The sequence below is a fragment of the Protopterus annectens genome, chromosome 9.part0, assembly GCF_019279795.1.
Source record: "Protopterus annectens isolate FY-2018-M chromosome 9.part0, PAN1.0, whole genome shotgun sequence".
Lineage (NCBI taxonomy): Eukaryota > Metazoa > Chordata > Ceratodontiformes > Protopteridae > Protopterus > Protopterus annectens.
The window spans coordinates 1,766,594,989-1,766,621,267 of NC_056743.1; the positions used below are offsets into that span (position 1 = coordinate 1,766,594,989).

Genomic DNA, 26,279 nt, shown 5'->3' on the forward strand with positions numbered 1-26,279 from the left:
TGTGAGGTTTCATAGGTTCATAGGTGTGTACTAGGCTAATGGCCCTGGAGCCTTTACAAGCCTAGCCCAAAAACAAATTGCCCAGGCACCGTGCCACCTGATGTTAGTTCATAATGCCCATATCCAGTAGGGCAACTAGAATGATCCCTGGAGTGAACTTTGTTACCCATCCACTCGTCAGGAGTTCTCTTGAAGAAGGCCAGCAAAGTGCTCTGCTTGACATGAATGGGAAGCTTATTCCAGAGTATGGGCAGTCTTTGGGAGATGAACCTGTCCCTCCAGCATGTTCCTATTAATTGTGGTAATGATCTCTGGAGCGTGTGGTGCGGGGGGGGGGTTGGGTTTTCTTTAGGTGTAGCATTTCAAGTAGGGCTGGGTCAGACATGGCTTTGTAAGTCGAGCAGAGATCACCTCTGAGTAGACGATGAGACTGAGAACAGCTGAAGTTTCTTAGTCTGTCCATGTAGGCCATGAGTTTAAGGATTAGGATCCTTTTTGGGAGGTACTTTTGTGGCCTCTCCAGCTGCTGTAGTTGTCTGGTCACCAAAAGGGGGTTATATGCAATGATTGGCCTAATGAGGGATGATGACCTCTTTCTTCCTGGATGCGAAACCTTTGGTTGTAACATGTGCCACATAGAAGGACTTTCTGACCACAGTGGCAGTGTGGTGGTTGAAGGTGAGGTGGCTGTCGACCTGGATGCCCAGATCTCTTATGGCCCCTTCAGTGTTCAAGTGAGCTCCTATCTATGTGATTATTCGTGGGAACCAAGTTTTTTTCCAAAGGGGGTGATAACCCATTTTTTGGTGTTAAGCTTCAGGCCAACTTGGTCAGCCAGAGTCATCCTGTGTTGGCCTGGACTTCTGAGAAGTAGATGCCAAACAGGAGAGGGCCCAAGACCAAACACTGTGGGACTCCACTCATGACTGATTTGACTGTCTGATTTGGAATCTGCAACTTTCACTATGTGGGTCCTATCTGTGAGCCAGTTTGCAACCCACCTAGCGATGTAAGGATTGATGCCTAGTTTGGTGAGTTTATCAATGATACCCGAGTGGAGAATGGTGTCAAAGGCCTTGGCCAGGTCAAGGTAGGCCGCATGCACTGCCTTACCCTCATCCACAGCCGTGGTGACTGCCTCGAAGAAGTCAACCAGGTTCAGCAGGCAGGATCTCCCCTGGACAAAGCCAAACTGTGTGGGGTCAAGAGTTTGGAGATTGCCTATATCTCTTTTAAGCAGGTCCACGATGATGCACTCCATAGCTTTGCATACCAGACTTGTCAGGCTAATGGGGCGATAGTTCCCAGGGTCTGTAGTTGCTCCCCCTTTATGAGGCGAGATGACTGTAGCAGTGCGTTATTCGTTAGGAACATAGCCTGAGGTAAGGCTGTGATTGAACAGGGCACACAGATGTGGTGCCAGTTCATTTTGTAGCTCATGTAGTACGCAGCCAGGGATATTATCAGGTCCCATAGATGCTGTATTCTTGGCTTTGGACAATGCAGCTTTTGCCTGTGCCGCAGAAATGGTGGGTACTAGGCTTTCTTCTGGTATTGTGATAGGGCCTTTGGGGGAGGGTAAAGTTGGCATTGAAACTGTCTGCCAATATGTTGGCTATATCTGTTGACTCAGTATAGGAGGTGACATTGTGCAATAACTTAGCAAATCTGGGTATTGCCTTTGATATAGCTGTAGAAGGCTTTGTGGTTTTTGGAGTCAGCCGCAATTCTGCCTTCACAGCTGGTTTTAGAGGATTTGATAAGTGATCTCAGCTTTTTGTTGAGACTTATAAGGAAGGTTTTCCAGTCTGTGACTTCATTTTTTTCTGCAAGATTTCTTCCTTCTGTTGTAGAGTTTATTGATGGCTAGGGACCACCAGATTGGCTTCCTTTTTTTGGAGGAGAGCATCTTAGTTCTGTTTGGTATGGCAAGGTCCATGCATTTGTGTATATGCTTATACAGTGCATTGGTGTATGATTCGGCAGTCATGCCGCTATTTTCCATTGGCATGGGTGCAGAGAAGTTAACCACCTCTGTTTGTTTTTAGGAGCCCAAAGTCGGCTTTATAGAAATTTTTCAGGGTGGTCACCTTGGGGAGGGGTAAAGTGAGATGGAGATTTCCATGGTGATCAGTTTGTGGTCAGATTTAACCAGGGAGGAATTGACTGTAGGTGTGGAGCAGTGGTCTCCCATGGTGGTGATAACCAGCTCGAGGATGTTGCTTCCCCTAGAGGGGGTCAGAATGAGCTGGTCCAGGGCATTGGAATTGATAAATTCCAGAAAGCATTGGGCCTGTACATTGATACTTGAATAATTTTCCCAGTTGATTGTAGAGTAGTTGAAGTCACCCAGTATGAGAGTATCGGGTTGGACCTTGGTAGATTCCAGGGTGCTTAGAAAGTGAGTGAGAGTCTGGGTACATGTTTGGGGTTCTGTAGCAGGCTATCACTTGTATCGCCGTCTTACCCTGTGTTAGTTGTACCTGTGGTATCTCGGATGCATTATGCTGGGCTACCAATCTAGAGGTGTGTGTATCCTTTAAGAATATGGAGACACCACCGCTTTGGAGCTTCCGGACGTATTCTGGGGCCGAAAGTTATGGAATGAGTTGTAGCCTGGGAACACAGGGGTGCTTTCTGACTCTTTAAACCAGGTCTCTGTTAGAGCACAGATGTCATTCCCCATTTTGAGGAGAGCTTCAAGTGAGTTCATCTTGAGATTTAGACTTCTAGCATTGAGCAGCTTGACCCTCAGATTGCATTTGTTTGTAGCTGTTACGGTGGCATTTTGGTCTTTGGAACACTGCTTAAAAAAGGCACTATAGCGGTGGCAAAAGCCATAGCCAGTACCCAAAATCCCAAGGGTGACAGATGCAGGCCGTCTCTGGCAAAGCATCGAGGTCTGTCAATCGTGTCATCCCAGGCAGACAGATACTGGGATCCCCTTAGAATGACACCAGATGCTTAGCCAATTGTTGAAGTCTATAATTTTATACTTGTACTGTAGTATCATTCTGGGTGACGATAGAATGCTCCTCGGGGCTAGGGTCATACCTGCCTGGGCCACATAATCCGAGAGTTCATCACATCTCTTTTCATGTAGTCCAGGGAGGTACGTCTCGGGTCATTCACACCCACATGGACAATGACGGAGTCATATTTGTACTTCTTGTGGAGTGACCTAAATGCGTGTGTTATGTGGTGGATCCTGGCACCTGATAGACAACTACTGTCACCACCTTCTTGCTCAACATAGTGAGTGGGACATCAGTGTGCCTCACAGTTGAGTCCCCTATGATTAGTACATTGGCCAAAGTGTTTTGCTTTAAGGACTTGGGTTGAGGGGCACACTGTGGTGGTGAGCTGTGTGTGCTGGGGTTCATGGTGTGGTTATTTATTATTTATTTATTGCATTTGTTAACCGGGAAAGTCTACTGGGCCTGGGTGAGCCCATTTTCAGTAGAGGCCCGGGGAGAAAAGCTCTACGATAACATTAATAGTACATACAAGAAAAAGCACAATATACATTGTATATACAAGTCTCAATGCATGGACATAATAAAATGTGTTGTGGTTGTCGAGTGCGTTTCTGTCTCGGGGGGGGGGGGGGTCTCTGTTTGGGTAAATTTTTATTGAGAGCCTTCACAAAAGTGGGTGTATGGTTTGTGTTTCTATGTGTGGTTGTGATGGTTGGTGATTTGGAGGTCTGTGTGTTCTGTGTAGTGAGTTTCAGGTGTTGACCTTCTCCTCTTGACCAGCTAGTCCAGTCTTGGTTGGACCGTGCAGTGTTTCCAGTTTAGTGATATAAGTGCATCTCTCACAGGTATGAGTGTTGGGAGGTAAGAGGAGAGGGTTGTCTGTGTATATTAGACAGTTGCCACACTGTCTCAGAATGCCCAAGTGTACCAGGGTAGCAGGAGAAAGCACATAACATTGCCCTACAATCATACCAGGAGGGGTGGTTATAAACTAATAAGTACTGGCGCTGTTACTGCGTAGGAACAGCTAATGCTGATAGCACCTAAGTGTGCTACAATAAATGCTACAAAAGGCTGTTAAAGTGCTAGCCGATTATGCTAATTGAAGTGCGAGAAATAAAAGAACAAGCATGTTTTAAGGTGAAAAAATTGAAGAGCAGACTTTCTGGCAACGGTGATAGTTACATCAGCAGAGCGCCGCTGTGCAAACATGGGCTTTTAAACTAGAAAGTTGAAAGGGAAGGAAACAAATGCCCAAACAGCCAATTAACTACAATTTCTGGACCAGAAACCACTCCTCTTGTGGTAGATAGGCTACCTAGTGCTTACCACTCCCACTGATAAGCTAGAAGGCTTCCCACCAACACAGAAAGGTCTGGGGTGCTCAGAAACTTACAAAACAGTGCTGGATACAGCAAATCAGTATCTGAACTAGACAAGCTTAGAATTTTTTTTTTTTTTTTTTTGCAGAAAAGCAGTTAGAACAGTAGCAAAAACACTTTAAATGCAGTTCAAACTAGCACACTTGAGTGTGTAGCAGTATTAAGGCAAATGCAATTTAAAGAAATGCAGATTAAAAAACAACAAAAAACAAGTACAGAGAGCAGTAAATTATGAAAAAATCAAAATGGAGGCTCTTAGAGTATCCCTTTTCTCCTTCCTGTTGCTCCTGTAGTCTGCAAGATGCCAAAACTGGATCCGCAGAGTTTAAACAAGTGCAAACCCACGTAAACACTAGCTTTTAAACTAGAAAGTTGAAAGAAACGAAAAAACTGTCCAAACTGCCAATAAACTACAATGTCTGGGCCAGAAACCACTCCTCTTGTGGTAGATAGGCTTCTTAGTGCTTACCACTTCCACTAATAAGCTAGAAGGCTTCCTTCCAACACCAAAAGGTCTGGGGGGCTCAAACTTACAAAACAGTCCTAGTCTGCAGGATGCAAAAACTGGATCCGTGGAGCTTAAATAAGCACAAACCCATGTGAACATGGGCTTTTAAACCAGAAAGTTGAAAGAGACGGAAAAACTGCCCAAGCAGCCAGTAAACTACAATTTCTGGGCCTAAAACCACTCCTCTTGTGGTTGATAGGCTACTTATTGCTTACCACTCCCACTGATAAGCCAGAAAGGGTAAATGCAGTGCTTGTTTTGTTTAGGTATGTCTCACGACCATACATCCTGTGCTGTTTGTCAGGCTTTTGTTCCAAAGACCTTGCATAGTTGTCTTTCATCCCTAGCTATCTGTCTTAAGAACCAGCATCTGCAGCTTTTAGCGAAAGATGCTATGGAGGGTACTTCCCAGTCTGAGGGTCAGCCATCTTTGAAGAAGGCCAAAACAGTCAGGTCAGATTCTTTGGTCGTGCCGCTTCCGCTGAACATATCTCTTGAGGCTGTTGAAAGCCAGGATGATCATCCGGCTCTTATGCTAGATTTCTCTGCTGTGACCGGTTTGGAGGCTGGGATGGATCTGGCTTCTCATATGCCCTTAGAGACCTTGCAAATGTCCACTTTGGATGTTCAGGAGGAATCGTGGGAGATTATCACCATAGGGCCTAGGGGGTTCCTCAGATAGGGCCTAGGGGGTTCCTCAGATTCTGGTGAGGGAAGAAGTCCTGACTACAGTACTTGTGTGTAGGCCAATGTCAGACCCTTCCAAGTTTTTATAAGTAGGATATCCCATTAAAGAAGCAAAAGACAAAACGCATCTCTCCTGCTACTAAGGACCCTCACCCTCACCCTTCCCCTTTGGATTATGGCTCTGAGGAAGAAGAGTCTGCTAGTCCTGAATCCCTTTTGAGGAGATTTCCTTTGGGGATACCATTGTCAGGATGATGGAATTCTTTAAATGGGATTGTGTTCAAGTGTCTGAAGTTCAGAGAAGGTATTAAGAGCTCCTTCAAATGGAGTTTCATTGACCCTCTGCTGCACTTCCTGTTTTGGCTGCTTTATTGGATGTCTTTTTTTCTGCATCTTAGCCCCCTGCTCCTAAAAAAACCTGATTGGTTTTATAAAGTGCCTGATGACTGCAAATTCTTTTGTAAGTGTTCATCTGCTGACCCTTCAGTGGTCTCTGTGACATCTGACAAGCCTTCTACCAAACTTCTTCCTTCTGATAAGGACAGCAGGACTATGGAAAGGGTGGGTAGAAAAGCTTACATTTCAGCTACCCTAGTCTTTTGGGCTGTTAATTATCAGACTCGTATGACCAGATATAGTTTGGCTCTTCTTTCTTAGGCTTGCCAGGTTATTTCTGACTTCCTGATTCTGGGAGAAAGACTTCTGCCTTGTCTGTGTTTAGGGACTTCTTTGCAGGTAGCTTGTCTTTCCATTAAATGTAGTTATGATGCAGTAAATGCTGCTTCTGGAACTGCTGCTTTTGACTCTGGGTTGAGGAGGTATTCCTGGCTATGGCTTCAACTTCTACCTGATGATATTAAGGTCAAGTTAATGGATGCTCTTCTGGACAACACATTTTGTTTGGTATTGCTGCTGTGGATTTGTTCAAGTCCCTGCAGTTAAAAGGCAAGGGGTTATACAGCTTGAAAAATGTTTGTTTCCCCTGTGCCAAAGTTTCAGAGAAACTATCCCAATCTTTTTCTTTTGGCTGTTCCCATTAGGGGTTGCCACAGTGGATCATCTATTTCCATTTCTTCCTGTCCTCTGCATCTTGCTCTGTCAAACCAACCACTTGCGTGTCCTCTCACCACATCCATATACCTTATCTTAGGCCTTCCTCTTTTCCTCTTACCTGGCAGCTTCATCCTTAGCATCCTTTTCCCAATGTACCCAGCATCCCTCCTCAGCACATGTCCAAACCAATGCAATCTCGCTTCTCTGGCTTTGTCTCCAAACCGTCCAACCTGGGCTGACCCTCTAATATGCTTATTCCTAATCCTGTCTACCCTTGCCACACCCAGTGCAAATCTTAACATCTTTAACTCTGCCACATCCAGCTCTGACTCCTGCCTTTTTATCAGTGCCATTGTCTCCAACCCATATAACATAGCTGGTCTCACTACCCTCTTGTAGACCTTTCCTTTCACTCTTACTGGTACTCATCTGTCACAAATCACTCCTGACACTCTTCTCCACCCACTCCACCCTGCCTGTACTCTCTTCACCTCTCTTCCACACTCGCCATTACTCTGAACTGTTGATCCCAAGTATTTAAATTCATCCACCTTTGCCAACTCCACTCCCTGCATCCTCACCATTCCTCTATCCTCCCTCTCATTCACACACACATATTCTCTTAGTCCTGCTGACCTTCATTCCTCTCCTCTCTAGAGCATATCTCCACCTCTCCAGGGTCTCCTCAACCTGTTCCCTACTCTCACTACATATCTCAATGTCATCTGCAAACGTCATAGTCCACGGGGCCTCCTGTCTGATCTCATCTGTCAACCTGTCCATCACCACTGCAAATAAGAAAGGGCTCAGAGCTGATCCTTGATGTAATCCCACATCCACCTTCAACACATCTGTCACTCCCACTGCAGATCTCACCGCTGTCGCACTAGCCTTGTACATATCTTGTACCACTCTTACATACTTCTCTGCTATTCCTGACTTCCTCATACAATACCACAACTCCTCTCAAGGCACCCTGTCATATGTTTTCTCTAAGTCCACAAAGATACAATGCAACTCCCAGTAACTATCCCAATAAACTGTTTTTTGTTAGAAGGCAGTCTTGCCCTCCTCTTAAAGATGAGAAGGGTGGCAGGAGGGTTCCCACAGCTAAGTCTACACACAATCCTCCTGTTCAGAAGCCTTCCTTTCCTGACAAACCAGGTGCTGTCTGACTAACCAGTTCTTCCCAACCACATTTCTCTTTCACACCATCTTTCTGTGTCTGTTCGTGTTTGGTTAAGCATAATCCAGATTTTTGGGTTCTTTCCATTATTTGCCAGGGGTATTTCATGGTTTGGAAAGCTCTTCCACCTTTCATGGGCATTCTTCAGCCACCTCAAGACCAACTGGACTTTTTCCTGAGGTGCTTCGGGGTCTTTTGACTCTGGAAACTATTCAAAAGGTTCCAGCTGCTCAAATGGGGAAGGGTTTTATTCTAGAATGTTTTTGATTCCCAGGAAAGAGGGCATTTGGAGACCCAGTCTGCATCTTTCTCATCTAAATACCTTTCCAAAGGTTTTTTCTTTAGAATGTTATCCTTTCTGACTTTGTTCTCTCTGCTGTTTTCTCAGGCTTTTGTAGTTTCTCTGGATCTCAAGGATATTTAACCTCCATATCTCTGTTCATTCCCTTTTCTTGAATTATTTACGTTTCTCTGTTGCTTCCTGGCATTTTCAATTCTCTGCTTTGGCCTCTCTACTGCCCCAAGGGTATTCACCAAATGCCTAGCTCATGTGATTGCTTTTTGCAGGCTCAAGGGCATTCAGGTCTTTCCTTTTTTTTTAGATAATTTGCGTATTCAAGCCTCTTCTGCAGAGATTGTTTTGCAGCACCTTCAGTTTGCCATCACTCATTGCAAAACCTGGGGTTCACTGTAAATGTTCAAACGTCCTTCCTGTCCCAGTCACAGGATCATGTTTTTTTTGGGATGTAGGATCCAGGCTGTTTCTATACTAGTATCCCTGCCTCCTCCCAAGGCTTTGACTGTGATCTCCTTTTTTCGGTCCCTTCTTCCTCTGACTTTGATTTTAGCCAGGGAATTTCCGAGGGCTCTGGGTTTCATTGCATTCACCATCACTATGCTTCCCCAAATTGCACATAGGAAAGCTTCAGTGGTATCTAAAGTCAGTTTGGCTTCAGCATTCTCATCCTCTTGAGTTTCCAATTCTTCCTCTTCCATGTCTCAAGTTGGAATTTGTGGTAGATTCGCCAACTGACTTTGAATCCAGGACTCCCCTTTCAACCACCAGAATACCTCTCAACTGTCCAGATTTTCACAGAATGTCCAGATGTTTGTCTCATATTTTTGGCCTTTTCCTCATAAAATGTGCATTTTTCTGGCAAATCTTTGGGTTGATCTGAGGATTGAGTTCACTAAATAATGACATACAGTTGAGTTTCAGACTTTACATCCTTCAGAAAATGCATGCTGACACAAGTCCTTTTATTCTAGCAATTTTCTAAGTTTATAAGAGTAGTACTTTAAATCTGTCCCTATTTTTGGGCCTCTGTCCCCCCCCATTACGTCAGGTTTTGCCCAGATTTCCTAAGAAGTTGAGGAGTATGACCCCTGCTTCCCTCTCAGGAGCTGTTCACAGATGCGGGTTAGGGGCTTCCTTTAGGAACCTAAAGGTACAGGTCCTCTGGTGTCCTCAGCAACAGAAGGACCACATCAGTATCAAGGAGATGAGAGCTCTTATTTTGGCTGTAACTCTTTCCATCCTCTGTTTTCTCCAGGGCCCGTGAAGATCTTTACAGACAGTACCACAGTGATATAGTACATCAACAAACACAGTGGGACAACGCCCTGTCTTCTTTGCAGATTGGCTCTTCAGGTTTGGGAGCTAGCTGTTAAGTACCAAGTGACACTTCAGGCAGTGTACATTCCTTCAAGTCAGAATTTTGTGACAGACTGCCTGAGCAGGTCCATAACACAATCTCACAAGTGGATGCTTTACAGGGTGTGTTTCTGGACATTATCTGCCAGTGGGGTATTTCTCAATTAGATCTTTGTCTCCCCTCTGAACAGGCAACTTCCTCAATTTTATGCCAGGGCACCATGTCCTCTGACCTGGAAGTCAGAAGCCCTTAGAAGGGGATGTTTATTTATGCCTTCCCTTCTCTTCCTCTCATTCCAAAAGTCCTTTGCAAAATAAAACAGGATGTTCCCAAAATCTTGCTGGTGACTCTTTTTTGGTTCAGACAGCATTAGTTCCCTGTTCTGTATTTACCCAGGGGCAGTCATCACAAGTTACCTCACAGGGTGGATCTTGTCACCCAAGACATGGGATCTCTCATCCATCCCTAATTGTCCACTTTTCAACTGACACTCTGGGTGATGGGATTTTGATTCCCTCTAGGCACCATTTTTCTGAGGACGTGCTTTGAGTTCTGCAGGAAGCCAGGCAACCCACTACTAGGAAATCCTACTTGTCCAAATGGAAGTATTTTCTGTTTAGCGTCTTTCTTGTAACCTGGACCCACTTACTGTGGATGTCCCTTTTTGTTCTCTCTTTGTGTGAATTGCTCAATGCTGGGTTGGCATAGTCTTTTATTAAAGCCCATCTTTCAGCAGTTTCTGTTTGTTTGCCTTTAGCTCCTCTTTTGACCTCTAGGTTCGAGGCCAAACAGTTTTTTAAAGGAGTCCTTCATATTAGACCTGCTATAGAAGCCTGTCCCTCCTTCCTGGGATCTTAATCTTGTTTTGGAGAAAGTGACAAAGGCTCCTTTTGAGCCTTCAGCTTCCTTACACCATTGTTCTTGAAAGTCTGTTCTTTTGTTGGCCGTTACGTCTGCTAGACAGGAGTCTGAGCTTCAAGCCCTTATGGCTGTCCTCCTTTTACTGTTTTTCATAAGGACAGTGTGTCCCTTCTTACTAATCCTCCTCTTAGTCCTAAGATGGTGAGTGAATGGTCACTTAATCAGTCTATTAATTTGCCCACTTTTTCCCTTCTTCACAATCCACTAGTGAGAAAGTGTTGCACACTTTAGATGTGCATAGACAACTCAGATTTTATTTGGACAAAACTAAACCTTTTCAAAAATCTGATCAGCTTTTTGTTTCTTTTCATCGTAGATCATTGGGTTTGTTAGTTTCCAAGCAGACTATTTCCTCTTGGATTGCTAAAGCCATTTCCTTTTGTTATTCCTATCATGGTTAAGAGTGTTCCTTCTCTGGTCAAGGCTCACTCTACTAGTGCTGTGGCTTCTTCTTGCACTTTTTTCAAGGGTTTGAATATAGCAATAACCCACACCTGGGTGTGGGTAATGCGGGATTTACCCACGGTTGGCGTGGTTTGGTCCCGAGGGCACATTACCCACACCCAGAAGCGGGTTATTGCTATTATACTATGACATTATTTAAAAAAGAAATAATTACTTTTCTTAAATAATGGCATTGTATAATGCCTCTTTGCTGCCCTTCCGCAGCTGTCTGGTATCCGCGGCAGTTCTGATGTACTGCGCATGCCTACGCAGTACATCAGAGCTGTGGCCAAAAGCAACGGAGAAAGCAAGATCTCCGTTGCTTTTTACTGTTTCGCTATGTTAAATGGGATTAACATAGCTAGACAGCTTTAAAATAAGCAACGGAGATGTCCGTTGCTTATTTTAAAGCTGTCTCGCTATGTTAAACCCATTTAACATAGCGAGACAGGTTTAAAAAAAAAGCAACGGAGAAAGCAAGATCTCCGTTGATTTTTACACACTGTGTCGCTATGTTAAAGGAGTTTAACATAGCGAGACAGCTTTAAAAAAAGCAACGGAGATCTCTGTTGCTTTTTTTAAACCTGTGTCGCTATGTTAAACTCTTTTAACATAGCGAGACAGTGTTTTAAAAGAGACTTATAGTAATGGAAAAAGTCCAGGCGACCGGACCTTTTTCCATTAGTATAAGTCGATTTACAACGTGCACGCTGGCTAATCAACATGCACGTTTTGGAATATTAATGGGGGGTCATGGTATAATACCAATTATGTCCTTGAGGCAGCTAATTGGACTGCTGTGCATACTTTTACTAAGCACTAGAAGTTGGATGTCAAATCCAGGGCTAGAGCTGTGTTTTCCTGGGCCATTCTTCGTGGGCATACTTCTCAGCTGTTCCTGATTTTGACTCAAATTTTAGTTCTGTTCCTCTTGATTTCTCCTAAAGTTGTTGACTTTTGGAAAACAGGTGGTGGATTGTACTTAATAAATGGCAATAATTATTAGACTTCTTTTACTTTAGAAACTGTATATTAACTTACATTCTCTTGTTCTGTCAGTGCCTCAAGTTGATCCTCCTCCCTCTCTTCTTCCTGAGCTTTTGCAGTCTCCCTCATGTTAAGAGTACTGCAGCATGCACATACTTGAAAGAAAATTAACCATGGCAGTATTTTTCATGCAGTGTTAGGTTTCCTTTTTCACAACTGGCGTTCACTCTGTTACATAAATTGTTCATTTCCTTCCTTCCCTTAAATCTCACTCCTCCTCTTGAAGATTATTTTGCATGTTTTGTTCCAACAGATCCCGTTTACCTCTACATAGTTTTCCCTTTCTTTTTTCTAAGGATCCCACATCCAGTTCTTTTATCTACTTTACAATATTCAGTACTTCTTAGATTTCCATTTTCTAATAGTTGGTATTTTGGCAGCCATTCGCATTAAACATAGTAAGGCCTTACTGTGTCATATCATTAGAGTTTGTTGAAATGTTAAATGTTTTTTTTTTTTTTCCCAAACCATGAGCTAGAGTTAGAATGCATTGCGGATATGCCTCTAATTTTGATAATTTTTAGAGAAACTAGGCAAGGATGTCCAAAGTCACCACTACATTTTGCTTTATATCCTGGACCATTGGCTATGTTGGTTAGGAAATTGGGCCTAAAAGGATAATGAAAAAATGATGAGTTTAAACTCTCATTGTTTACTGGTAATATACTGCCCTCTACATCATACAAGAAGGAAGGGTTAGAGGGTAAAGCCTTTAACAACTTTTAACTCACAATCTTGAATACTAATTGTAAGGAAAATGTAATCCAGTTGCTAACAAGGTAGTGGATAGAGAGGAAAGCAGCATGCAAGGCCAGGGAAATGCACTTAATTCTGCAAAGGCATGTCTACATGGCAGCCTTCATTAGCTTTACACAGAAAAGTACACGAGGAAAGGCAAGGTCCTTGTGTCTGCAAACCTACATGTCAACTGCTAGAGGAGTAGTATGAGAAAATAGAAAAAAAAAATCTGCTGAATAGATGGTAAACATGCCATGACCAGCTTTCACCCTGGTGATGAGGAACAAATGTGCTTGGTCACAATCATGGCTAAATGGCGTAAAAGCATGTGGGACAGAAACAGGATATTTAAAAATAAATAAATAAAACTTGGTGTGACAGACTACCTAACTAAGTATCATTACAGGTTAAAAAAAAAAAAAAAAAAAAAAAACTTGGCTGTGGTTTTGGCTATATTTAGGACAAGCTCCATCTTGAAGACATGTTTGAATGCTGTGGAAGAATGTTTTTGTTTTTCTCAGCTTTTGCTTGCTGACCAATTGGTGTCCCTATGCCTACATCTCTGCTATCAGCAGGCAGACAGATGATTGCATTGCAGCCATGAGTAATTTCCTGTTTCCTGACCCCAGTCCCTCTCCGGTGACTGACCTACAAGTTTGCACTGAACAGCTTGCTTTACATCTCCATGAAAGCTGCTGTGTGGACGTGGATTGGCAGAACCAACCACACACCCCTGGCCAGTACTCTGCATGCCAAGCACTTCCATCTTCAGTAGGTGCTGGTATGTAGTGAGCTGGGCTCCCACCTTGCAGCTTGTACATTTCTTTCCTCCCTATTTGGCAGATGTTTTTCATTTCCTCCTGCTACCAAGTACTCTGAATTTTTGGTTAACTTAATTTTACTATCCTAGTACCCGTGTCTTTCTTTAGCTTCACCATCATTCTTAAAAGATATTTCCATTAATGTTACTTGAACCACCTTTCCTTTTCCGTTACGGCATTGCCATCTGCTTCCGACCATTGGGTCCCACACTCCCTCCAGTTGTTGTAAAAGTACATGGTGTTTCCTTACGTTTATATCTTGTGCACCTCTTCTCCTAGAATGTGTGGATGAAAGCACCGACTAGGCTGTCTTTTAGTGGTATGCTGTCTTTGTTAATTCTGAAATTTCAGTTGTTTGTGGCTTTCAATGCAGTATCTTATTCTGTGGGGAAACTTGCTTCTTTGACAGTTTTCAATAATGTTTTTGGCTTTCTGAAAGTGCTAATGACTATGTATATTTTTTGTTGTGGTTTGGACTTCTGTGCGCTTGTGTGTGTGTCCATGAATTTTCTGTGTGCACTCCTCTGAGATGTTTGAAAGAACAATAGATGTCTTGAAAACTTAAATAGTTCAATCATCCTTTTCACTGGAAGCAGAGGATGGTTTCCAACTATAAAAACCTGTGGTGTTTATGAAGATAAATCCCTTGAAAACTGGAAAAAGAGATTGTTTTGGACTTTAGTTACCAAGCTGGAAAAATGAAAGATGCCCTTGCAGTGACTTAATGGAAGAGCCAGAGAAACATCTATGGAAATTTCAACAGAGAGTTTGAAAACAGGTGAATTTGTCAGCATTAATAACTAGAGCTGTTGCTATATCCTTCAGAAAGGAAAAAGATCAGCTTTATGGGGCACATTCTGAGTATGATCATATTATCAGAGTGAGTGTTTTTGTGACAGATTACATAATTGATTTTGTTGGATGAGTAAATATAATTTGATGCTGCCAAATGCACTGCTTTCCTTTTAAGCTGTTAAGATACTGAACATTTAAATGTGAAAGAATTAATATAAACAGTGTGCACTGAACTTATTTAACCTCAGTTAAGTCAGCCTTAAAGTGTATTTTCAGAGAAAAGGCATCAGGTACTGCAGTGGATACTAACCTAAGTCTGGGACATTACATATTTTACAAAACATAGTAGTAAGTTGGGCAGACAGAAGAGCTCAGTGGGACTGCCATTACCAGGTAAGAATCCATTAATATGTATAGCAGGAGGTCAAAATGTGCTGAATGTTATTGTGCCTGTCGCTGTCCAAAGATGGGCAAGTTAACGTAACAGAGGAAAACAAAATATTGAAGGAGTAGAAGAGTAAACCATACGTTTATTTGCCAAAGAACATGTCTCTGATGCAGATTTTTGTAGGTGAATCCTTAAGCTGAGATTTTTGCACCTGCACCATTTGTGGAGAAAAATAGTTGTCAAAATATACAAGTAGACTCGAGTCAGTGAGATGGAAAACGTAGTGAAAACTGATGCATGTATTAGTAGGACTTCAAGTTTGTTGCTGGAAAAGTAGTGTGCTTCTACCAAGGGCTAAAAATGACCAACAAAAACAGGATAAGTGTGATACTGAAATGAAAGTAGTCCCAGTTAACGATACATTTGTTGCTGAGTAAGATACCCTTAAACAGGGCAGAAACAATCCTGGAAGTAGAAAATCACAAAGCAGTGATGATTAAACAGCTGATAACTGTTGAATTCCCACAGCTCTGGACATTACTATGTCAACTTTCTAGACAAAGACCCTAATGAGATTCCTAGTGAGAATGAAGTACTCACTGTGTTAGAGAATGTGACCAAAGACTAGAATCAAAACACTTTTAACAAAAATTCATCTTCGCTTTGTACATGTTTCTGTAGCTAGACTATAGAAACTCCTTTGTAGTTCACAAAACAAGGACCCAGAATGTATTTTGAAACAGGTAGGTTGTCAGTAGTTGTGGTGATTGCCTAAAGTATAGCTCACCTAAGCCTGTGCCCATTGTTGGCATGCTTCTGGCCTAGGAGTAAGAAACAGTTGCTGTGAACTTCCATGAACCTTAAGCTGGCAACTAGGTACCTTCATGTTTACACGTTTCAGTGCCTGAAGCATTACAGATTGTAGAAGATAAAAAAACAAAATAGTATTTGCTACTGTGTAACCAGGCATGATCCACTCAACATTTAATTATTGACACTGGTGAAGAATTCAGTAATGATGTAATTAGAGGTATGGCAGAGGACTTCATTGTTGAAACCATGGCCAAGGCAGTATGTAACCAGTGAAGCAGATGACTCCAAATAAGAGAAGTCAGGCCCTAACAGAAATATTAAAAGTCAAGTTTATTGGTGTATATGACTGAGAAAACTGTATTTGGTTGGGGTCTGATGGGAAGAATACTATGCAGAATACATATGGCTGCCCTTCATATCCACTCATATGTTCGGGACCCAAATCTCCTGTGTGTTCTAATTGATAATTTGCCTGCTTCTGAAGGAACCAAAAGAAGCATAGCTGTAGGAGAACATTTGAGTATTGTGCGTTGAGGAAAATGTTTGCCGAAGCTGAATGTTCTAGAATTCTCTGAGCACTATGGAAACAACTGTACACAACAACTGAAAGGTTCAAAATGGGAGGGAAGGCAAACTACAAAAGGGCTGACTGTGCAGAGTGGAAAAGGCGTGGAGTTGTCATTGGCCATGTCTTCATAGGTGTGTACTAGGCTAATGGCCCCGGAGCCTTTACAAGCCTAGCCCATAGGATTACCCTGGCATCATGCCACCCGACCTTAGTTCCCAGTGTCTGTCGAGTAAAGCCACTGGCGTGATCCCTGGGGTGAATTTTCTATTTCCCATCCACTCAAGATCTCTCTTGAAGAGGGCCAGTGAGGTGCTCTGCTTGACATGTATGGGAAGTCTATTCCATAGCATGGGTAAGTCTCTATGTTATGAACCTGTCCCTCCAGCATGTTCTGTTCATTGTGGTAATGAGATTGAGGTCACTGGATGTGTGGAGCGGAGGGATTGGGACTTCTTTAGCTGTAGCATTTCTAGCAGAGCTGGGTCAGACATGGCTTTGTAAGTCAAGCAGATATCGCCTCTAAGTAGGCGATATGAGACAGAATAGTTGGAGTTTTTTGAGTCTGTCCATATAGGATAAATATTTAAGGCCTAGGATCCTCTTTGTGAGGTACTTTTGCGGCCGCTCCAGGTGCTTTTGCAAGGATGAATCACGCCAGGCTTTGTAAAATCAAGATAGAAATGGAGAACCTGTACATAAATTAAAATGATGGCAATGAAATTAAAGGCTTACCAGAAATGATACCAAAGAAGTCAGAAAATAAAAATACATGTGAAATTGAGAATCCCAAAGTAAATGAAGAATTTGGTACTGATCGAGTGAAGCAACTGCATGTTCCACAATGAGGTAGTGGCCTCTGTCTCAAAAAACAAACAAAAGTCAAGCCTTAAGATTTATGGACACACAAAATAGGTTACATCTTTCAGCGGAAACTAAAACTATCGGATAACACAAGAATTGCTATAATTTAAAATGTTTGCATCCAAATTATATTGTAAGAACAAATTCTGTGTGCATATCATGTGTAGAACCGGAAACTGATCAGAATCAGCTGTCTGATTCCCATTTGGAACATGTACTCCTGGCTGAAGACCTATCATTTGATTGTGCAAAACTTGACAGTACAAGGAGTTGGAAATAATGTTTTTGAAGAAGTTGAGAATGTTGGAAAGCATGCATCTGCACTAGCTGGATGTACACCCTCAAACTCCAAAAGGAATAAAATCAAAAGCATGTCCTGATGCCAGAGGTGTTTGAAGAACTTTGCATAAAAGAGCTTCCAAATCATTTACTAACGTGCACGGGAGCCTCTTCATCATCTTTTGGCTCCAGTCTGTCAAAGCTGTGAAAAATTAATTCCTTGAACATTGTGTTTTTGCAAAGTAAGTAATTCCCATGGTGGTGTTGTCCCCCATCTAAGGCAAAATGTGTGGGATGGCGGGTCTGGCAGATTTGTCACAATACTGGTTTAACAAAGGTCAAGTCATTGTTCAGGTGAGCGATTCTTTCTTGACCTTACTGTGCTCCATTACTGGTTAGCAGTAACACAAAACTGGAGGCTTTCTTGGCAGTATAGCATTGACACCTAAGTTATTCCCTACCTAAATACAGTATGCATTTTTGTATGTAAGATTGGACCTGGCAAATAGTGATGCAAAATGGTTGTTGCACCAAGAAAGCTACAGAAAAAAAAAATGGCCTTGTCTTGGAACCATCAAGGATAGTGCAGCAGGATGCTTCCTTTGGACACCGGCCAAAGTATGACAGCTTCTCTGTGTTGCCAGGCAAAGTAAACCACATGCCTTCTTTATTTGGCATCCAGCATGGAAAATGCCACCCTACAGACTATTCATGAAATAAATGAGATTTTTTGGAAAATCCTTTCTGCAAAAGTAGCTCTAAAATTTGAGCACTTGGAGAAAGATTCATTTCTGAAACCAGTTATCTTCAGTGATGTTTCACCTGAAAACCTACCTGATTAGTAGCAATTTGATTGTTCTGGTGGAAGAACAAGGAGCATTCTCACCACTCACAGTCAGAATTAGATAAGTCATGCAGTATCCTCGCAGGAGAAATTCTTGCCATGTCATATTGCCTTGACAGTGTACTGTAATCATGCTGTATTTATAATTTATAACTGGTGGCATAATGGGTGACATGCTTCAGGTAATGTGTACCATAGGTAATCATTTTTGGCTGAGGCAATTAACTCCACAACACTGTTGCAGAAAAGGGAGTTTGCCTCAAAATCAGTGGAATAAAAATTCTCTCAAACCCAGATAATTTACAGTATACTGTGGTAAGTTGCTAAAAAGCAGCCGTTGGTCTACCTCACTAGTGGGGGGGGGGGGGGTCACCTTTGGGCTTCTAAAAGCCCTTCATGGAGGAATGTTGGTATATTGATTGCTAAATCTCTGTGCCGAATGTTAGCTTACTTTTTTCCTGCACAGAGAGAGAAGGGGGGATTGTGAAGTCTACAGTTACGTCGTTTGTTTGTAGCTTTTGCTTCAGTATCTGTTCCATGGGAGATTTTTATTGCATCATGTTTTCCACTTTGCTTTGTGACACTTTTTTGTATGTCTAGCTATGTTTTAGATTTCTGACAATTGCTGTGTACTTTCTGCTGTAGTTTAGACTGTGTATGTGGATCTCGGTGGGTATCCATCTTTAGGGTTTGATTTAAGTCAAAGCAACAAGATGGCACTGCTGAGTGTGGACTCAGACGTGCCAAGATCATTATTTGTTAGTTGAGCATCATTTTGTAGATGTCCAGTAACTGTCTGTATGCTTAAGTGCACGTGTATCCCTAGTTGACATTTCATAAATGCTGCCCCACTCGTGAAAGAGTATCAGCCTGCCCCTTTTCCTAGGATGCCAGATTACTTCGTTTCCTAATCTGTGTTCCAGTGGTTGCAGTTCATATTGACTGATCACTCCAGTTCCAAGTCTGACATTCTATGAGTTATGCATCTAGTCGTGTTCTGAACAGTACCAAAATGAAACCGAACTCTTCCTTAGATATCTGATTTCTCCCCTTCCTGAGTTTCCCAAGTATTAGCGCTCATGATGACTGACCCCACGCATCCCAAGCGGTAGCTGTGTTGCAAGTTAAGTTTGACTTTGTATGCAATATGTTGGAAGCACATGAGTAAGCCTTCTTTTTCCTGTAGGATCGATTTATTAGAGAGTCACCAGAAGAGTATATTCGAACTACACAGGCAACGAAAAAGGAAGATGAGGAAGAGAAAATGCCTCTTTATGATGAACATACCCAGAATCTGGTGGAGGGTGAGCATTTATTTGCTTTGTATTGCTGTAGCCATTTCCTGTGATATTTTCATTTACAGTTTACAGTTTGTACTAGTGTTGCAGTACTTGTCACCTCTGATTTATGTCATTGAATACTAATCTGATACCTTTTAATGGCCACTTAAGTGTCCTCCACTCAGTAGCCGCTACTGTGCATGAAAGTACTAGTAGACAGCAAGAGAATTTGAGCTGCTTTTTCCAGTAACTTCTTGGACCTGGTGGAACTGTCTGCAGATCTGTTTTCTCCGTGGCTGATTGTATCAGTTGTGCTAAGACACACGTTCTGTGACCCTGCAGGTGAAGGTATTTATTTGATCCTTTAGAGTGATGACTGACAACATATGTCTAGTGCTACATGACTAAGTGGTGCTGTAAAGCTGTAGCCTAGCAGAGACACTGAAATGCTTCCACTTTTCCTGTGTCCATTTGCAGTTTTGTGACAAGCTTGATGTTTGCCCATTTCATTTGATAGTGTTTTTGTTGACTCTTGTTCAGCTGAAGCGAAATGTGAGACTGATTTAGCTGTCTGAAACAGACCGTTATGCTTGAACACTGATAGGATTTGGTCCTTCTGTTTGTTGTGTGAGTTTATTTAAATTATCATCTCAGGGACCATTAGTGGTCACATCTACATGGGCTGTAGCTTTTGTATCTGTTAATGTATGTTCTCAAGCTGCTTTAGGCAGTATTTGTGATGATGATACATTTCTGGATGCACTTCCTTTGTAATGTGTTTACTACACCAAGCGCACTTATAAACTTACTACATCCTTAGTTTCAGGGTTAGAAAGGTACTGTACAGCTGCTCATCTCTCAACTGACCCTCCATCTCTTGTGTCTGCTTGCTGCATCTGTGTTTGGGGTCAGTTACTATATAGCTGGGCACCCTACCCTTCAGTAGCATTGACTTTTTTTTTTAACTGCATTCGCACAACCGTATTGATTATATAGGCTCATAGGTGTGTACTAGGCTAATGGCCCTGGAGCCTTTACAACCCTAGCCCATAGGATTACCCTGGCATTGTGCCACCTGACCTTAGTTCCCAGTGCCTGTCGAGTAAAGCTACTGGCGTGATCCCTGGGGTGAATTTTCTATTTCCCATCCACTCATCAAGATTTCTCTTGAAGAAGGCCAGTGAGGTGCTCTGCTTGACATGTTTGGGAAGTCTGTTCCATAGCATGGGCAGTCTCTGGGTTATGAACGTGTAACTCAAGCATGTTCTGTTGATTGTGGTAATGAAGTTGAGGTCTCTGGAGCTTGTGGTGCGGAGGGATTGAGATTTCTTCAACTGTAGCATTTCTGACAGAGCTGGGTCAGACATGGCTTTGTAAGTCAAGCAGAGATTGCCGCTAAGTAGGCGATATGAGACCGAGAATAGTTGGAGTTTTTTTTAGTCTGTCCATATAGGATAAATGTTTAAGGCCTAGGATCCTCTTTGTGAGGTACTTTTGTGGCCCCTCCAGTTGTTGCAAGTGTTTAGTGAGATACATGCCAAATGGGGCATTGTACTCCATGATTGGCCTAAAGAGTAGAGGGAGACAATGACCTCTTTCTTCCTGGATGCAAAACCCTTAGTAATGAGATGTGCCACATAGAAGGACTTTCTGACCACAGTGGCAATGTGGTGGTCAAAAGAGAGGTTGCTGTCAACCTGTGTTCCCAGATCTCTTGTAACGCCTTCTGTGTTCAGTGGATTACCATTGATGTGGTAATTCATGGGAGCCGGGTTTTTCCCAAAGGGGATGACTAAACATTTTTTGACATTGAGCTTAAGGCCATGGTTCTGACACCAGTCGTCGGTCTCAGTGATGCCTTTCTGTAGGATGTCAAAATCACTTGGGGAGTTAATAATAGCTCCCAACTTGCAATCGTCTGCGAATTTTGTCAGCCAGAGTCCCTTTGTGTTGGCCTGGAATTCAGAGAAGTAGGTACTAAACAGGAGAGGACCCAGGAACGAACCCTGTGGGACTCCACTCGTGACTGGTCGGCAGTCTGTCTTGGAGTCAGCTACTTTCACACTGTATGTTCTACCTGTGAGCCAGTTTACAACTCACCTAGTGATATAGGGGATAATGCCTAGCTTAGTGATTTTTTTCTATGATTCCTGAGTGGGAAATGGTATCAAAGGCCTTGGCTAGATCAAGGTAAGCTGTATGAACCACCTTGTCTTCATCCACAGCGCTGGTGACTGACTCAAAGTAGTTGACCAAGTTGAGCAGGCATATTCTACCCTTCACAAAACCAAACTTTGTGGGATCCAGAGTTTGAAGATTCCCTATATCCTTGTTTGTTAGGTCCATGATGATGCATTCCATAGCTTTGCATATCAGACTTGTCAGGCTAATGGGGCGATAGTTCCCAGGGTCTGTAGTCACTCCTCCTTTGTGGAGAGGGATGACTGTAGCAGTGTACCATTCAGTAGGGACAAAGCCTGAGGTGAGGCTGTGATTGAACAGGGCACACAGGTGAGGTGCCAGTTCAATCTGTAGTTCATGTAGAACACAGCCAGGGATATTGTCAGGTCCCATAGAAGCTGTATTCTTGGCCTTAGACAGTGCTGTTTTAACCTGTGCAGCAGTAATACTGGGTGTGTGGCAATCTGCTGGTATTGTGACTGGTCCCTTAGAGGGAGAGAGAGGGGTAAAGTTGTCATTGATCTTTTGGCCAGTATATTGGCAATATCTGTTGGCTAGGTATAGGAGGTAGCATTGTTCAGTAGCTCAGAGCAAATCTGGGTATTGCCGTGGAGATTCTCTACATAACTGTAGAAGGCCTTGTGGTTGTCTTTACTATCTGCTTCAATTCTGTTTTCATAGCTAGCTTTAGAGGATTTGATGAGGGATCTCAACCTTTTGTTGAGGCTGATAAGGGTGTTTTTCCAGTCTTGGGACTTCACCTTACTCCACATCAGTTTCCTCCTTCTGTTGTAGAGCTTGTTTATGGCGGGGACCACCGGATTGGTTTCCTTTTTTGGAGGAGAACATGTTGGTTATATTGGGTATGGCGAGATCCATGCATTTGTGTAAGTGTTCGTATAGTGCATTGGTGTATGATTCGGCAGTCATGCAACTTATCTCCATTTGCATGGATGCAGTGAAGTTAGCCACCTCTGTTTTTAGGAGCCCAAAGTTAGTTTTGGAGACGTTTTTCATGGTGGTTACCTTTGCGGGGGTGGGGAGGAATGTGGATTTCCAAGGTGATTAGTTTGTGGTCGGATCTAACCAGGGAGGAGTTGACTATTGGTTTAGAGCAATGGTCGCCCATGTTAGTAATGACCAGGTCAAGGATGCTGCTACCTCTTGTGAGAGCAAGAACGAGCTGGTCCAGGGCATTGGAATTAATGAATTCCAGGAAACACTGGGCAAGTGTATTGGTACATGAGTAGTTTTCCCAGTTAATGGAGGATAGTTGAAGTCGCCCAGTATGAGAGTGTTAGGTAGAACCTTAATATTCTCCAGGGTGCTTAGGAACATGGAGTGTGAGTCTTGGGACATGGTTGGGGACCTATAGCAGGCTACAACCTGAATCACTGTCTTACCCAATGTTAGCTGCATCTCTGAAGTATCTCAAATGTGTTATGTTGGGCACCCAGTCTGGAGGTGTGCACTTCCTTTATGAATATGGAAACACCACCGCCTTTGGAGCTTCAGTCCATGTTCTGGGGCCGAAAGGTGTGGAATGACTTATAGCCTGGTATTGTAGGGGTGCTTTCTGCTGCCTTAAACCAGGTCTGTGTGACATTACAGATGTCGATGTTCTCCATTTTGAGGAGTGCTTTGAGCGAGTGCATTTTGAGATTTAGACTTCTAGCATTGAGCAACATGACCCTCAGATTGCATTTGTTTGTAGCTGTTATGATGGTAATTTGGTCTTTGAAACACCGCCTAAAAAAGGCACTATAGGGGTGGCAAGAGCCTTGGCCAGTATCCAGAAACCCAGGGGTGACAGATGCAGGCCATCTCTGGCAAAGCATCGAGGTCTGTCAATCATATCGTCCCAGGCAGACGGATACTGGATCCCCCTTAGAATGACACCAGAAATGTAGCCAATTGTTGAAATCAGTCATTTCCTTGCTTGTACTGTGGTATCATTCTGGGTGATGGTAGGATGCTGCTCAGGGGTAGGGTCATACCCGCCTGGGCTACATAATCCAAGAGCTTTTCTATGTCTCTCTTCATGTTGTCCAGGGAGGTACGTCTCAGGTCATTTACACCCACATGTGCAATGACAGAGTCATATTTGTACCTGTTGTTGAGGGACCTGAGTGAGTGCGTTATGTGGCGGATCCTAGCGCCTGACAGGCAGCTGACTGTTACTTTCTCCTTATTCATCCTAGTGAGTGGGACATCAGTGTGCCTCACTATCGAGTCACCTATGACTAGTGTGTTGGGCATGCTGTTTTGCCTTAGGGGCTTGGGTTGAGTGGCACACTGTTTAGGAGATTTGTCTGTCTCTTGATTAGTGTTGTGTTGTGGTGGGTGAGGGCGTTTCTGCCTTGGATGTCTCTGCTGTTTGGGTAGATTTTTATTTTTATTGAGAGCCTCCATGAAGGTGGGTGTGCGGTTTGTTTTTATGTAAAGGAAGTGCTTGTGTATGTTCTGGAGGGATATGTGTTCCATGTGGTGTGGTGCAAGTGTTGACCTTCTCCTCTTGAACAGGTATTCCAGTCGTGGCTGGAGAGTGTGTGGCTTCCAATTTGGATATATAAATGCATCTCTCGCAAGTCTTAGCTTTGGGAGTAAGAGGAGAAGGGTTGTCAGTGTACATGAGGCAGTTGCTACATTGCCTCAGGATACCCAAGTTCACCAGGTTAATAGGAGAAGCACAGGGAACTGACCTTTAGACATGCCTGGAGGGATGGACATTAAGAATAAGTACAGGAGTGGTTTCCTTGTAGAACATTTAGTGCTGGTAGCACTTTTGTGCGCTACAATAATTGTTACAATACGTCTGGTAAAGTGCTAGATTAATAAGCTTGTAAAAATGAAGGAGAGGAGAGAACTAGTAGCTCTAAGGGAAAATTTGAAGAGCAAACTTTGACACCACTGAGAAGCTTACAAACAGTCCTGGATACAGCAAATCTGTGTCTGGACTAGACTAGTTACAGGAAAGATGGGAAACAAGCTCAAATGTGGGCTTTTAAACCAGAAAGTTGAAAGGGATGGCAAAACTGCCCAGATGGCCAATATGTTACAATTTCTGGGCTAGAAACCACTCCTCTTGTGGTAGATAGGCTGCCTAGTGCTTAGCACTCCCACTGATAAGTTAGAAGGCTTCCCTCCAACACAGAAAGGCTTGGGGGGCTCAGAAGTTTACAAACAGGCCTGGATACAGCAAATCTATATTTGGACTAGACTAGTTACAGGAAAGGCAGGAAACAAGCGTAACATTTAGATTTTTCTTTTAGTATAGTGGAAAGGGAGGAAGGAGGAGGAGAAGACAATTCAAGGTTAAGAAACTAAGTGGGTTGGCCTTCTCAAATGTTCATAGGTAGGTACTAGGCTATTGATCCAAGGGCCTAAGTAAGCCTAGTCTCTCTGTATTAGGTAGAATGAGCTAATGACACTAGACTGGGAGGAGTGTCCCAGATCAAATCTACAGTAGGGGTGGGGAACTGCAAAGCCACCGAGTATAAGAACAGGATACCAATAGGGAAGGAGTGTGGGAAACTAAACCAGTTATATGATACACTGCTTGGCAGGAAATCAAAACAAAAACTAGCTAGAAAAGATTTACAAACAGTGTGACAGTAAAAATTTATTTATCAGGCCCAGTGAGGTGGAAAATATTAGTACAACCATGCAGATTAGTTTATAGCTATAAAATACAGTAATAAGTATGCAGCAGACAATAAAAGTTCTATAAATATCTGTAAGCAATAACTATTAAAAATAAGCAAAAACAGGATACTTAAAGTTATATATCACAGATCAGAGTTTTGCTCAGTCTGCTATCAAGGTGTAAAGAATGGTGCAAGAGCTGAGAAATATGAACAGGTGTCTTCTAGATGTTGTGTCCCTTTTTACATCTTTATTTTAATCCATTTACTAACTGTGGTGCTTGGGTTGATTACACTAAAGCTTTTCAGCGGTTAACAGAGTTGTAGGGTAATACAGGAGAAGGAGTACATGGTATGTAAACTGTGTGTGTGTGAGAGAGTGCATGTGTGTTGAGACTACATATACCTACAGATATGCATACACATACCAATAAATTACTGCTGTTATAGTCTGAAGATGGTGTACTCCTTTTTTTTTTAGGCTGCATTATAAACTGAGAGATGAAGCAAAATATGTGCGATGTGTTGACGCTTCCTGTGATGCAAAAGAAAATACAGAGGCAAATATTGCAGGAAGAAGGGAGGGATAACTTTATTCACAGTTAAGAGGGAATACGTTGTAATAGATGGAGTGTCTGTGTGCATAAATTAAGTAAAAGATTTAAGAGTAAAGGAGTATGTGAAAAGTAAAGTATCCTGGTTTGTGAAAAAGGTAGTAAATGAGGTGATACAGAAGTGAGGGATAGAGAAAGATCAAAGTTGATTAAGAAAGTAGAGTTTGGTGGAAAATTCAGTTAATATGGAAATGCATTTGTGTGCATCAGAAGCTCTAAGGCTTTCTTTATTAATTGTATATTGCTGATACACTACATGGTCAGATGTGAGCTGTACATATTTTGTTCGCCACTAAACCATTGTAAATTTGCTTAAATTGATAATGATCAAAAGTGAATGCCATATGTGACTTGAAGTATAGTCATTGGGCATGATATATGTATAGGTGGTAAATACATTGATATTTTTGTCAGTATTCGCAAAATCAGTCACCAACAAACCATATAAAAAATACGCTGTAAGGTACCAATGAAGGCTGTCCTCCTTGTTCACGTACACAATTCCAAACACTTCTTAGTAGTACAAAATACGATGGCCAGGTTACATCCAAAAAGATTTTATTAATCCAAAAAAAATGAAACTGATTTAGCG

At 42.6% G+C, this 26,279-nt stretch overlaps 1 protein-coding gene across 4 annotated transcripts in view; it reads left to right on the forward strand.

Annotated features, from left to right (window-relative positions):
* PRKCSH (protein kinase C substrate 80K-H) overlaps positions 1–26,279 on the forward strand; it is a 1,389,498-nt gene that overhangs the window by 941,863 nt on the left and 421,356 nt on the right. For all 4 annotated transcript variants that reach the window (XM_044084622.1, XM_044084620.1, XM_044084623.1 and 1 more), the window contains one exon: positions 19,155–19,272. In XM_044084622.1, the coding sequence (XP_043940557.1) occupies positions 19,155–19,272 (118 nt within the window). The remainder of the gene's footprint in view (positions 1–19,154; positions 19,273–26,279) is intronic.